Here is a 15,732-nt window from a genome sequence, read left to right on the forward strand (position 1 = left end):
CCCTCCCCCTGGTCCTCCATTAGGTTTCTCCTGTTCTCCTGTTAGACCTATGAGTGCAAACATATGGTTTCTGTCCTTCTCTGCCTGACTTATTTCACTTAGCATGACACCCTCGAGGTCCATCCACTTTGCTACAAATGGCCAGATTTCATTCTTTCTCATTGCCATGTAGTACTCCATTGTATATATAAACCACATCTTCTTGATCAATTCATCAGTTGATTTAGGCGCTTTCCATGATTTGGCTATTGTTGACATTGCTGCTATGAACTTTGGGGTACATGTGCTCCTATGCATCAGCACTTCTGTCTCTCTTGGGTAAATCCCTAGCAGTGCTATTGCTGGGTCATAAGGGAGTTCTATGGATAATTTTTTGAGGAACCTCCACACTGTTTTCCAGAGCGGCTGCACCAGTTTACATTCCCATAGACCTTGTAACTCTTATGAGGTGGGTTCTGTTATTGTCACTATTCTGGAGGTGAGGAGACTGAGGCAAAGAGAAGTGAAGTAACTTATCAAAGATGCATGGCTGATATGCATCCCCATATGCATGGGGAGCTTGGAATCGAACCCATGTAGCCCAACTCCAGAGCCTGTGTTGTTGACCCCAGTGATAATGGTTATCTTTTTGGTGGCAAGTAAGAGATGTAATTTGTCAGGATCACAGCTAAACTAAACTGGGTCGTGATGGCTGAGCCAGGAATGAGACCAATGTCAGAATGCATAGCTCATTCTCTTTTCACAACGATACACTGTCTCTAATATTCTTCAGCCTTTCGGTGGCATGTGACATTAATCATATACTTCAATCTGTAATCATCATTTTATGCTTTCATGCATTAGGTGATGATTATTCTAACATTCATTTGGAAAAGGGGTGGGAGCCAGAATTATAAGTGCCTTTAGAGCCTAGGTGCTAGATTATTTCTCAAATAGAAAATTATCTTTCTTTCCTCTGAATAACAATATAAACAGCTAGCATATAGTGAGAGCCTTCTGTGTGTTAAACACTGTGTTACTTTACATAACTCATCTAATTTAATCAGCAAAATCCTATGAACTAGGCATTATTGGTCTCCCATTTTTCAGGTGAGAAGAGTAAGGCTGACAGAAGTTAATAACATCGGTGAGGTCCATAGGGGAGGGACCCTGACTAGAGCCCTGAGCAGTCTGAAATGAGAGTAGAGACAGCTGCTGTTTTTGAGCATTCACTATTTTGGTTCCTTTTGGTCAGAACTTCTATTGTTTGCTGTTCCTCTACCTAAATTAATAAACAGTAGAGCTTACTGAGTATATTAGGTCATTTACTCTTTAAAACAATCTCATGATTATCTCCACTTTTCAACAGGGGTAACTGAATTCCATTGAAGTTAAATGATTTACCGACTTTCACTGAGTACTGAAAGAGATAATGTAAGAATTGAATGAAACATACATATGTGCCTGGCACATACTAGTAAATGCTCAATAAGTGTTATCTACAATTATTATATATTTATTATCATATAATTAGATACTATAATGTTATGCCTATATGTTCATTCTCTTTGAATCTACTACCAGGAATATTTGTCTTCCTCATATCCACCTGATAACCAGCCCCCCAACTTACCTTTTAATTCTCCCCAGCACTCTCTTCAGGTGTCAAATTTCTAGTTAGTTTTCTCTCAGTGAGGTCTCTGTTCTCAGAGTTTCCTCTACTTCTCTATAATTATAGTGCTATTACGCTAATATAAGTTTTAGTTTGTCTATCTCACCTCCTAGAAAGAGTCAGATAATAAATATTTTAGGCTTGGAGGGCCATCATGGTCTTTATTATACTGCTCAACTCTGCTGCTGTTGCATCAAAGCAGCCATAGATAATATGTAAAAAAGTGTTGCTATATTTTAATAAAACTATTTTTACAAAAACAGGCAGTGGGCCAATTTGGCTCACAGGCTGTAATTTCCCAACTTCTGTGCTAGAAACATAGACTAGCTGAGGGCGAACTGGGTCTTTCTGCTTTGCATCCTTACCCATGACTTGGCCCAATAAATAGATAGCTACTGAATTTAATGAGCGGATAACTCAGCGAGAGTTAATGAAAACTATAAATTGCATTTACATCCTCGATAAACCCCAGTTCAAATTAACTACTTCCTCATGGCCTCTTTATATGTCCCTTGCTTACCTACCTATCACAACTGATTGTAGTTAGTTGCTGATGTAGGTTATTTGCTCTATCATTTGTGTCTTTTGGACTCTACAACATGCTGGACACACAGGAGGTACTCAATAAAAGGAGTATTGGTGGAACAAAGCAATGAGAAATTCTTTTAGGTTTTAAGCATTAGAGAATAAAATAAGTGTCTCGGACCAAGGGGGCTCCCCAGCACATCTGCGACTTATTCTGGAACTCTACATAAATATTACATGGAAATACGGAGTATAAGGGATGCACATAGGGGCAACAGTCAGAACTCCTTGACTGTCCTGAGCATCTGTGCTCAGTACTATTTATTTGCTGCAGCGCTGGGAATCAGAGGTAAGTCTGGCAGGTGCCTCTTGTTCACCTGAGTCTGAGTAGCTACCAGAATGATGTTTGGTTTTCTAAACTTTTCTTAGTATACATGTTAGCCTCTTGTAGGGTGGAGAAAGGTGAGTACAAGAAAGGTTAGTACCAAGTGTATGCTGCTGAGTGGTTTATAACAGACCAGATCACTGACCGAACTGTAATTTTGCTTTGCTCCTTGTAAAATATCAGAATAAGAACTCTTTTCTAAACATCCTTTTTCATTGCATCTTGCCCAATGCTCTTCTGGTCCTCTACTAATACGTTCTAAAAACTAAGGAAACCAACAAATAAAACTTATTGAATACAATTTCAAACATACTCAATCAAGATAAGGAAAACGAAGAGCTGTAATTCTCATGGATGCACTCCATGTGTTTTCTAACACAAACTTTGTAACCTTCCCCTTCTACTCAAGAACATAATCTTTATTTAACACAATGCTATCTGGACCACATACCTGTTTGGAAGATGACGGCTGCCGAAGGTCGTCCTTCCCCCGGGACCCACAAATAACCTCAGTCCTTCTTCTGCAATTCACATTTAAAACGTTTGTTATAGGTACACGTATTACTTATTGTCAAATAACATTCCTATTGTACTAAATTCATAATTTACATTTAAGTTTTTTTAGATACATTTTTTATTTTTAGACGTTATTTTTAAGTAATTTCTACACCCAACATGGGGCTCGAACTCACAACTCAGAGATCAAGAGTTGCACAGTGTACTGACTGAGCCAGGCCCAAGAAATAAACTTTTAAAAAGCTACACATATATTTTTAAAAACCAATGTAAAAGATATTATTTTTTAAAAATTTATCTTAAGTAGGCTCCATGCCCAATGTGGGGCTTGAACTCATGACCCTGAGATCAAGAGTCACATGCTCTACTGAGTCAGCAAGGGGCCCCTGAAAGATATCCTAATAGTTATTTCTCATCAACTTCCCTAAAGTTGTTTTTCTTTAAAAGTGAGCAGAAAAGATTTCTCTTCCTACAAATTTCCACAAGTAAGGTTTAATTACTTCTCTTTACAACCAGTTACATAATGAAAGTTAAGTCCATTGCTTACTGCACCTTTCAAATTGGTGGCATGTAAATTTTGTCTCAGTGAAAATGCTGAAGAAGGAATAAAGGATTCTGTTACTCAAATTGGTGGCATGTAAATTTTGTCTCAGTGAAAATGCTGAAGAAGGAATAAAGGATTCTGTTATTCACTATCATCTCAAGATCACTGAAAATTACACACTTGTGTCCAGTTATGACAAAGCAGATGCAGACGTCTGCCGTAAGGTATATAAACGGTAGACGCTGATACAGACACAATAAAAGCTTTCTTTAAAATTGATGTTTTCAGGGGCACCTGGGGGGAGGTTCAGTCAGTTCAGCATCTGACTACTGGTCTCTGCTCAGGTCTTGATCTCAGGGTGGGGAGTTCAAGCACCACCCTAGGCACAGAGCCTACTTAACCCACACACCTTCTGCACTGGAATCGAGGCTGAAGTCTTGACTCTGCAGTATTTTCTCTACAATATCATCTGCATCCACTCTGGTGTCATCAACTCGCTTCAGCTGAGATTCTACAGAATCTTGCTTCACTGGGCATCTTTGAAAATAATTTACAAAATGTTTCCCTTCTTTTTATTATGTTATGAGAACAAAGTTGTTTCTTTCCTCCCCATTTAAACAGAGACTGAAAAGATACCTGTTGAGCAGTTCTGAAGCTGTATCTTCTGTGGCAGCTGTATCAAGATTTGGTTCGGCTATTTTTTGCTCAGTTTCATCACATGGCTCGAGAATACTTTCAATTCCTGTTGATGTGCTTCCCACTGAGGTGTTTCTCCTGTGGCCGAGCTCAGAGAAGCTGGATGACCGGGAGTGGCACGAGCTATACCCTGTTAAAGAAAAACCGCTTTGGGTAAGATACTAACACCAAACACACTGCACTCAAGCATTCTTCTCCCACATCCTGGCAGTTAAAAGTAATCCTTTAGAATAAGAAATGTCTAAGGAATTCAACTTCACTGTTAGCCTCTACCTGATACTTTTGACTGCTGGCTTGCATAGCTTGATGTTCTAGAATGTCCACAGGCACCAAGCTCATCTGGAACAGAGGCGCTCTTTGCTGAAAGATCTGCAATATGTCATAACATGATGTTACTGTTACTACCAAGAAGCCAATGATCAATTTGTATTCTTGCCTGCAGATTTTATAAACTGCTAAGTTCATTATCAAGAAAAATTAATTACAAAGTGGAAGAGACCCTTTTAAATTGGTACAAGGTAAACAAGTGCATTGCAAGAAATCCAAAATACTTAAATACAATAGTTTATTGAAGAAATATAGTTTTGGGCGCCTGAGAGGCTCAGTTGGTTAAGCACCTGACTCCGGACTTTGGCTCAGGTCATGATGTCATGGTTCATAGGATCAAGCCCTGTATTGGGCTCTGTGCTGACAGTGCAGAGCCTGTTTTGGATTCTCTCTCTCACCACACCCTCTCAATATAAGTAAACTTAAATATTTTTCGTAAGACTTAACAGCATTCCACCTTAAATAAAACCATTTCAGGGGTGCCTGGGTGGCTCAGTCAATTAAGTGTCTGACTATGGACTTTGGCTCAGGTCATGATTTCACAGTTAGTGAGTTCAAGCCCCACATTAGGCACTGTGCCAACAGTGCAGAGCCTGCTTGGGATGCTCTCTCTCTGCCCCACCCCCTGCTCCCTCTTTCTCTCTCAAAATAAGTAAGTGTAAAAAAAAAAGCATTTCAGTTTTTATGTTCAGTATTTCTCTAATAAAAATGAATCAGATGTATTCTTATAAATAGTCACAAAATTGTGTGCTTTTTGAGAAAATCCTGCTCTCAAAAAATCCATCACAGCAAACTAAAGAGCACACTGTTACTTTAATATTAGTGTTGCAAGTGCTGGGCTATAATTTGGGCAAATGTCTGTGGTTTAAATCAACACAGCAGGCAGTGTAGCAGTGAGAATAAAAGTTCTTAAGAATTGATTACAGTGTTCAGTTTCAAAGTAAATGGACAAGAAAGCAGTGTCAAAGCCATTTCTAGCAGTTCCCTGATAATGTGCATATTGCAGATGCCAATTATGTATTTCTAGAACGAGGTTTCACAAAATGCAAAAACTGTGGCCATTTTCACTAGCATGAAATATTTGAAAACCAGAACTGTGTTTCACTTAGAAGTAAAAGGAAGCCAACTGAGTTACACAGCAAGTTCAGCTCTGCCCTGTCAGAGACCAAACAGTGCTGCCAGACAAGTCTGCTGCTGGAGCGACCCGGCCCTTCTGCAAAGGCTTCTCACCTTCTGCACAGGCTCTAAGATACAAACCCAAACCAGCATTTACAGTGGTCCTCAACATACAGCTGTTCTATAGGAAGATCTAAACCCTAAGAGGTAATTTGGATAAAGAATTATATAGGACCGGGGTGCCTGCGTGGTTCAATTGGTTAAAAGTCCGTCTCTATTTTGGCTCAGGTCATGATCTCATGGTCATGAAACTGAGCTCTTTGTTGGGCTCTGTGCTGGGCATGGAGCCTGCTTAAGATCCTCTCTCCCCCTTTACCCCTTCTCCTCATGTGCTCTCTAAAGAAATAAATAGGGGCGCCTGGGTGGCTCAGTCGGTTGAGAGTCTGACTTCGGCTCAGGTCATGATCCCACTGTTCTGTGCTGACAGCTCAGAGCCTGGAGCCTGCTTTGGATTCTGTGTCTCCCTCTCTCTCTGCCCCTCCTCCACTTGTACTCTATCTCTGCCTCAAAAATAAATAAACATTAAAAACATAAAAAAATAAAATCTTAAAAAAAGAATAATATAGGTCTTTTCTAATTATTAAAAATTTTTTAATGTTTATTTTTGAAATAAATAACCCCGCTCACATCACATGAGAGAAGAAAGGAAGCTCCTAACTCTTTTTTCTTCAGGCAACTCTTGGAGGAAATTCTGAGCATGGCTGGGAGTTTGCCTGGAGAGGTGGCTCTCAAGGTGTGGCCCAGGGCCCAGCAGCATCAGTGTCACCTTGGAACTCAGGAATGCAATTTTCAGGCTCCAGCCCCAATCCACCAGGTCAAAAGCCTCAAATGTCAAGTAGTGCCATTTCTCACATATTAAAAAAACAAGCCCATTAGGCGACTCTGATCTACACTCATGTTTGGGAACTACGGACAGAGGGGAGTGTGTGGTGGGGGAGAAGCAACACCTGACAGGTGGCTGGCAGGATGCTAGGCACGCTCCTGTAGTGCCCGTTCCATCTGTGGGGAGAAGTACACCGCGGGGGGGGGGGGGGTGTCAATACAACATGTAGCTGTTAATCCACCGGAGTCTGACATTTCAGACAAAACTGGCTTCCCCCAAAGTCGCATAATTAAAATTCTGCTGATAAATTATTTGCCCATTTCAAGCCATGTACCCACAGAATTTTTTTCTTTCCATGATCTTTCTAAAATTCCAGTTAGTTTACATACAGTGTAATATTGGTTTCAGGAGTAGAATTTAGTGATTCATCACTTACATATAACACCCAGCGGTCATCACAAGTGCCCTCCTTAGTGCCCATCACGCATTCAGCCCATCCCTCTACCCACCTCCCCACCTCCCTTACCTACAGAATTTTAAGTCAGGGTGGGACTTTGGAAATCTTTTAGGATGTCAAGTAGTGCCGTTTCTCACATATTAAGAAAAAGCTACACACCCATACCTGCTATTCCAAGATGGATTTTGAGAGTCTCGCCACCTTTTCTATCTTCTTCCAGAGATTCAGATTCACCAGCAATTGGTATAGACATCGATGTAGAAGGAGGCCTGTAAATAAATATTTCTAAGGATCAGAACTTGATGGATGGGTGAATCTGAAAGCTTGAAATAGTGTTAAAGAATGGTTGTGGAGTCAGCACCGCCTTAGTAAGGTGCCTGATGAACCGTACCTCTCTGAGGGTGAACGTCATAAAAAAAAAATCAACACGTCCTGTATGAGCTGCCTCAAAACTGGAATATGCTTCATGGGGAAAACAAAGTATTTTTACTCACTAAAAAATGTGAGACTAGGAAGGGCGTTGCCTCCACAGAGTCAGGAAAAGGGGGCCTCTGGTCGTGTGTCCCTGGCTCCATCTATGGAGGATGGTTCAATCGTCACCTCTCAGACAATGCAGGGAGGTACCCGAGGCAGAGGACGGTGCCATCTTTGTATCCGAGGTCGGCGGGGGTTACGTCATGCCTCCTTCGCCAGTGCCTGAGCTCTCTTGTTGGCTCCACTGACTTCTTAAATGGTACCCATGGTTTTAACTTCTACCTTCTTCTCTGTCGATGGTTGACTTGCCCTAGGAGGAGTCTGTAAAGAGCCCCAGTTGTTTAGATTGTTTCTTTGGGGCTAGATTCTCTAGGGGTAGGTGGGGGACATATTTTCATTAGCTAATTCAAGGCTCCTATCTCATGTGGAAGATGTGTAGCAGGTTGGGGCAAGTTTCGGTTCTAACAAGAATTTTTTTTTTTAAATCAAACATCCCTAATTTCTTGAGGTTTTTAGAGGAAAACCACATCTTCCTAGAGACTATCCCTTGGTGACCTGAGGTAAAATAGGAAGGTGGTTGAAGGGATAGTGGGTGAAGCTGACCCACTATGTGGCAATTCCTTTTTTGTTTTTGTTATTTTGTATCTACTGAAATTCAAAATATACTAGCAAAGTACCTCTAAAATAAAGACCACTAGAGTAAACTAGAAAAGCATTTCCAAAATAAAGATGAACCAAAAATTAGTTAGCCTGAGTATATTAGTTGTTGCTAAAACACATTACCACAAATTTAGAGACTTAACATAAATTTTTATCTTACAATTTCTGTAGGTTAGCGGTCTGACATGGGTTCCACTGGAGTAATACCAATGCAGGATCACATTCCTTCCAGGAGGCTTTCGGAGAGAATCTATTTTCTTGCTTTTTCCAGTCTCCAGAGACTGCCTGCATCCCTTGGCCAGGCACTTTCCTCCACTGTCAAAGCCAGAAAGGCTGCATCTGACTGTTCTGCATTTTGCATTTCCCTCTGACCCTGACCTGCTGCCAATTATCTTTTCTCTTGGATTATACTTCTTCCCTTTAAGGACCCTTGGGATTATAGTGGGTCCACTTGGAGAACCCAGAATAATTTTCCTATTTTGATGTTAGATTAGTACTTTAATACCACCTGCTACTTCATTCTCCTTGGCCATTTAACTCAACATATTCACAGGTTCTAGGGATTAGGTGTAGGTATCTTTGGTGCGGTGGGGAGAGGGGGGAGCCATTAGTCTACCACATACATTAAATATACCCCAGTTTAATATTTTCATGACAGTTCAGTAATTGTTCAGTTGCCTAATCTACAGAATTTATCTTTTTTAACTATGTAAAACATTAAATTGCCCAAATACAACAGTAACAAAAAAAATACAAAGCCCATTGTACAACAGTGCAAAGTAGTGGTTATTTGTATGCATATGTTCATGTATGTATATCTAAAACTATACATGTATACACATGTGTATATGTGTATATATTGTGTGGCAACTCCTAAATTCTAACTATATTATCTCAATAGAATCATCAGATTATTAAGGTCCTTGAAGATATAGACATTTAAGACTGTCATTAAACCTATTTTGAGATTCTTTTTTTTAATGTTTATTTTGAGAGGGAGGGAAGGAGGGAGGATGGGGGGAAGGGCACAGGAATGTATGGCTTGATCTCACACACCATGAGATCACAACCTGAGCCAAAATCAAGAGTCAGATGCCTAACCGACTCAGCTACCCTGGCGCCCTGAAACTTACTTATATTCTTTTTATCCTAAGGTCTCCTAAATTCCGAAATTGCACATCCTGTTGGGACATTTTCAAGTATTTGTCCTGCAGGTACATTGAAGTCAATATATCCCCAGCTAAGGCCATCTTCTCTTCTTAAATCTGCTTTCTTCTTGTATTCTCCAACTCTGAATGTCATCATAGTCCATGAAGTCACTGAAACTAGAATCCTAGATACTGCCTCTTGGTCCTTCCTACTCACATTTCTCTATATCCAAACAATTTCCAAATCCAACATATTCTCCCATATTTTTCCTATTCATCATCTTTTCTCTGCTTCCACTAATTAGTTTGGTCTTTGTACCTTACGACCACAAGTCTCCTAGCTAGTTTGCCTCTCTTCACCCATGCTACTGTCACTGTGGTCTTTCTGAAGTGTGCACATGAACTGTTATTCTCTGATTTAAAATATGTCAGTAGCTCCTTCCAGATAAAGCCCAAACTCCCTATAAGGCCCTTTGCAGTCTGGCCTAGACCTACCTCTTCAATGACCAAAGGCTGGATTTTTAAATAACGTGAAATAATAGTGGCCAAAGAAGCCCTGCATTCAATATTCCATAAGAAAAAGTATTATGCAAAACAAATGCGCTTACAAAGAATGAAATCTACAGTCAGTCATTAATCACTGATGGTGACTCACGCCTGCCTGTTCTGTCATTTTCTTGCCAAGTCCTTTGTTCTTCCTTTCACAGGTGGCCTGGTTCCAGTGTCTCCACCCCTCCCCCTCTCAGACCTGTTTTGCAGCCTTCAGAGCTCCCAGCCTGTGGCCTCTTCCCTCTCCCTGTCTCCCTCAGGCTCCACTTTCCTGTTCAGCCCGACTTCTGCGCCACAATACTTTTAGCAATACCTTCAGTTTGGCATCCCTTGTTCTGAGGACTCACAACACTTGAAGAACCCCAACCTTCGTGATCTTAGCCTTCTTCATTAACTTAGTTAACCGGGGTACCTAAGCTGGGGAAAATGCATTAACCATGGGGACTGATGTTAATTATGATCTAAAATCTTAGCTGTGCCTTGGCAGCTTTCCAAAGCCTCCCTACACAACTCAGTTGTGTTGAATAAATAATCACCGAGTGCTTAACGTGTCAGTTTTTATTCTATTCCTCCTTTTTGTTCTGAAAATGTTTTTGTACCCTTATCAGAAGTTGTTTAATATAGCTCAATTACAGAACAAAAGAGATGAGATTTTATTTTAATGTTACAGTAATGTTAAGAGTATGTGAAAAATGACCGAAAGTGACAATACAACGTATTTGGTATTCATACCCTGTAACAATGCCATAAACTCATGCGAGCCGTTTTCTTTTCCTGGAATGTCCTACCCACCTCCTCTGCTTGGTAATTTCCTATTCATCCTCTAAAAATTCTCTCAATGTCACCCCCTCAGTCAAGACTTTCCTGGATTTCAAGAAAAAGTAGTCAGGGACTGTACCCTCTGTGCCTTGGCAGCGCCACATGTCCTGTGTCCATCTCCCTCAGAAGTAGTGAATCCTTCAGAGCAGGGCTGGCCTTCATTTCGGTTGGTAAATGTTAGCATATGGTGGACAATCAATACACATGTAAGGAATAAATGAGTGATCCTGAAATCCTGGACAAATTAGTCCCTTAACCTAGGAGCCTCAAAGTTCTCACTTAAAAAAATATGGATAATGTATCACAGAACTGTTTCAAAAATTAAATTGGCAGACAGTAATATTTACTAAACTGTTTTGACAAATAGTACTCTCCTTCCTTCTAGAGTATGAGTGCTCTAGAACCCTAGCTCTTCAAGAGGATTATCATCCCTAGATCTGCTTTACTGCCATGTTGTCAGATGTAAGTGTAGCATGTATTTTTTTCTCTCAAAATATCCTTTTTGTAAAAAAATTTTTTTGAAGATTTTTATTTTTGTAAGTAATCTCTAACCCAGCGTAGGGCCTGATCTCACAGTCCTGAGATCAAGAGCTGCAGGCTCCACCAACTGAACCAGCCAGGAACCCCTGTCCTTCTTCTTTATTAGCACTAGTGGTTGGCTTTTTTTCCCCCAGCCAGTTTCATTCTTTCACAAGAGTTGGATATTTGATGAGTTGCAGAGAACTACAAAACAGAGTTCAGGGCGGGCAGGCAGAGGCTGACTTACCAGCTGTCTTATTCATAAAGGCCTTTTGGTATGGAATTTATCTTTCAGAAAATGATACAAACTATGGTACAGATCTTCTGCTCATAAAATGTCAAAACGAGAATTTAAAGCTGAGAAAGCTGAAGGTCTGCTGTTTTCTTTTTGTTTCTCTAGGTTTTCAAAAACTTTATATTCTGAAAAATTCAGACAGAAGCCGACACAATGGAAGAATGAACTTCTCCAGCAGTTACTTACTACCTCTGTCTTAGAAATACTCAGTCACATCACTCAGGTGTTTGTGCCTTAGTTTCCTCATCTGTCAAATGAGAACTTGAATTATATAATACTTTTTAAATTGACGTGATGAAGTTCCTCCCTTAGAGACTTTAGTAAGGTACTATATCTTTTTGTCCCTCAACAGAAAAAAATCATATACTGGGATTTATAATACATTTGAACAAAAGGATTTTGTGGCTAAATAGTCTGAAAAAAAATCACTGGACTGGACTCTTTTCACCTCTAGAGTACTGTGATTTAACATTTTGACATATACTGAAATACAATCTAATAAAAACAATTTACTTTTTATCTTTTTTAGAGAGAGAGTGCAAATGGGGAAGAGGGGCAGAGGGAAAGACAGAATTCTATTTATTTTAGAGAGAAATAGTGTGCGTGCAAGTGAGCAGGGGAGAGGGGCAGAGGGAGAGAAAAGAATCCTAATCCACACTGAGCTTGGAGCCCAAGGTGGGGCTCGATTCCATGATCCTGGGATCATGACCTGAGCCGAAATCAAGAGTTGGACACTCAACTGAGTGACTGAGTCACTCCGGTGCCCCCCAAATAATTTACTTTCTATATCAGTAATTTAGACATTTTTCTGCTTTTTTAAAAGTTTATTTACTTATTTTGAGAGAGAGGGAGAGAGCACGCATGCACAGGTGTGCACAGGGGAGGGGCAGAGAGAGACAGGGAGAGAGAGAATACCAAGCGAAGCCCAACTTTAGGCTTGATCTCATGAACTGTGAGATTCATGACCTGTACTGAAAAACCAAAAGTTGGGTACTGAACCAACTGAGCTACCAAGGTGCCCCTCAACATTGTTCTGTTTGGTCCACACTCAGTATGCACAAGCACAGGTGGGTCAGAGCTGCTCCTTTTCCACTGACAGTTGTACAATCTCAGATATTCAGAGAAAAGAGAAAATAAATACTGGGAGTTTGCTTCTCCTGAGAAATACTTTTATGTATCTTGGGATTAGGTGAGGTCTGTTTATTCTAATGAGCTATAAACATCTTTCCTATAATTATAAATTCTAAACTGTCAGAATTATATTCCTGGAGATAATACAGAACATAAGATGTCTATTTTTGAGCTCTTCAGTGTTTGAGTTGCACAAGCAGAGAGATAAAATGGTAGAGAAAGGGAAAGAAAGGGAATATTCATAAGAAGGAATGATAAATTCCTTTTCTTCTACTTAGTTTTGCTGCTCATTTTCTCATTTCACCGTAAACTGATTCCACTAGAAAAACACTGTTACAAGAAGCCAAATGCAGCATAGCAAAAATTGTTTAGCCTTGAGAGAGCAGGAGAGAAAGAAAGAAGCCAGGAAGTTATGGTTCAAGAGATGACAACACAGGAAAGTAAAGTTATAGTAGAATGCAGAGTTTAATCAATAATTGATTTTTTATTAAATATGTTATTTTCAACTTTACAAAACACTGTAAACAGGGAACTATATGGATGTTACTATTAATAACATGGAAGTTGATGCACAGGGAAAATTAAGGTTTTCTTTCCTTTTCTAACTACATTTTCTCAGATATTTAAGTAATATATAATTAATGTTCTTTTTTAAGGAAGTGTCTTCAGTATTGCTAACAAGCAGGCCTTTCCCCATTCAGTTCACTCTCCCACACTGATGGGACTCTTACACATCTTTCCTCTTTCCTCAAACCCCCATCTCCAACTTTCCCATCCTCACTTTTCAATGATCATCTCGTTTCCCATTTCACTAAGAAATCAGGAGCAATTTAAAAATAATTTCGATATGCTTCCATTTATCATATACTGGCATCTGAAGCCGTCCTCTCTGCCCTTCATTGCTTTCGACAACCCAAGGACACCGTCTAGCAACTGTCGTTTTTCTCTATGTCACATGTCTCCCTCTTGAACCATTAAGATTAGTACACAAATACTATCTCTCATCTTAACAACTACAACAACAACAAAACACAAAAGAACAAAGACCTGCACTTGACCCTGTATCTTCTTTTTATTTGTAACTTGATTTTCATTTCCTTTTTTTACAGCAAAATTCTTTATGCTGTCTCCAAGTTTTCTCCTCTCAAGCCCTCTTTAACCCACTCCAATAAGGCTATAGGTTTCCAGAAATCTATCAAAGTGTTTGTCAAAATTTCTAGATTGCAAATCCAAAGGTCAGTTTCTAGCCCCCATCTTCTGTGATCTACTTTGGTGTGGGACACAGCCCATTTATCCTTTCCTTTTTGAAACATGCCCCACACTTGGTTTTTCAGGACAGTCTTCCTCTTCTTTCACAGGTTGTTCTTTTGCTGGTTCTTTCCCATCTCCCCAACCTCCAAGAGTCCCATTCCTCAAGTCTGTGGTTCTTTATTTATACTCACTCCCTCTAGGTCATTTAATCAAATTCCATGGCTTTAACTACTATGTATGTACTGATGATGTCATCATTTCCAGATCTGTATTTTCAGCTCGGGCCTCCCCACTGAACTCTTAGTGTTATGTCCAACTGCCCACATGATATGCCTGGCTTGATGTTAATTAGGGATCTCAAATGTGATATGCCTAACACCCAAGCTCCCAACCCCCAACCTGTTCCTCTAGAGGCACTGCTATTTCAACAAGTGGAAAAACCGTTCCTCTAGTTACTCAGACCCCAAACCCTGGACTCCTGAAACAGCCTCCTTAACTCCTCCACCTATTTCTGCCCTTGCTCCCACTGTTGCTCCCCCAAATCGTCTATTCTCTACCTAGCAGCCATAAGCTCCCCTGCTATGAGCTCTCCGGGAGCTTTTTGTCTCACTCAGGTTAGATGGGGCCGAAGAGACTCTATCATCTGATGCCATCTCCAATCCCTCTACTCCTCACTCTCTCTGTTCTAGACACACTGGTCTCCTGGCAGTTCTTGGACATGCCAAACATGCTCCTTCTCAACACCCTTGTACCTGTTGCCTCTACCTCAAATGCTCTTTCCCCAAATGTCTGCATGGCATGCTTCCCGCCTCCTTCATGTCTCTGCTCAAATAATCAGCTTTGCCGGGGAAGACTTTCCTGACTATGCTCTATAAAACGGCAGCTTTCTCCCCACCATTCCCTCCTACTCTGCATTATTTTTCTCCAAAACACTCGTTGCTCTCTTTTTGTTAGACACGTATTTATTAGCTCATTATTTGTTTTCCTCTTAGAATACACGCTCTAAGAGGTCAGGGACTTGGCCTATTTTTTTTCACGGCTGTTTCTCTAGTGTCTAGAGTAGGGCCTAGCACATGGTAAGGCACTTAATAGGTATTTGTTGAAGAAATGAGTAAGTCTGCAGAGGTCAAATCAAAACATTTAATTTGTTTAGTTTCACCCAAAACTTGAAGATGATAAAAGACTTATAGCTTAAATAATTTTAGAGTGTGGGGAGCTTGTTTGGTAAAAGGTAATAGTAACTTCTACGTGGGTCAGGTCAGTCTCCTAGGAAAAGAACGGTCTCTTCACTGGTAAATACTGTGAAATATGAATGTGAAAATTTAAACAAAAGAAAGAAACTACTATTACACTATCAGATAAATAATTCATTTATGGAGAACCAACTTACGTTTTAAAACATGGGTCGCCAGACATCAGCTGCATACTGATCAAAACCTGAATATTAGAAAAAGAAATGTGATTATGAACGTTTCCTTGAGTGGAGAAGCCATATTCTGTTCATCTATGCATCTGCCACAGAAGCGAGGCCAATATTTTCTATTTAGAAAGTATTCAATAAAATGATTGCTTAAATGGGTTACATTCAGTATTAAATTGCTGCTTTATACAGACACAGATTTAAAACCAAAACCCATTTTTTTTAACATTCAAAACTTTGTAACTGCAGAAATCAGAGAAGAAAAGGTGGAAACAAAAAAATCAAGTGCTGCCCTAGTAACAGTTCTGTGGGTGTGTGCTGTGCTGGTCTAGATTGGCTATCTTTCCTCCCCGATTCCTGCGGTGC

At 40.1% G+C, this 15,732-nt stretch overlaps 1 protein-coding gene across 2 annotated transcripts in view; it reads right to left on the bottom strand.

Moving 5' to 3' along the window:
• Nucleotides 1–15,732, bottom strand: part of FAM102B (family with sequence similarity 102 member B) — a 79,824-nt gene that overhangs the window by 6,015 nt on the left and 58,077 nt on the right. The window contains exons 5-10 of one of the 2 annotated variants that reach the window (XM_029949328.1): nt 15,337–15,383; nt 7,266–7,369; nt 4,591–4,686; nt 4,258–4,447; nt 4,031–4,158; nt 3,013–3,082 (exon numbers count right to left, since the gene is read on the bottom strand). In XM_029949328.1, coding sequence (XP_029805188.1) covers nt 3,013–3,082; nt 4,031–4,158; nt 4,258–4,447; nt 4,591–4,686; nt 7,266–7,369; nt 15,337–15,383 — 635 coding nt within the window. The remainder of the gene's footprint in view (nt 1–3,012; nt 3,083–4,030; nt 4,159–4,257; nt 4,448–4,590; nt 4,687–7,265; nt 7,370–15,336; nt 15,384–15,732) is intronic. The other variant, XM_029949329.1, reaches the window with a different exon arrangement.

Source organism: Suricata suricatta, chromosome 8 (genome assembly GCF_006229205.1).
Source record: "Suricata suricatta isolate VVHF042 chromosome 8, meerkat_22Aug2017_6uvM2_HiC, whole genome shotgun sequence".
NCBI lineage: Eukaryota > Metazoa > Chordata > Mammalia > Carnivora > Herpestidae > Suricata > Suricata suricatta.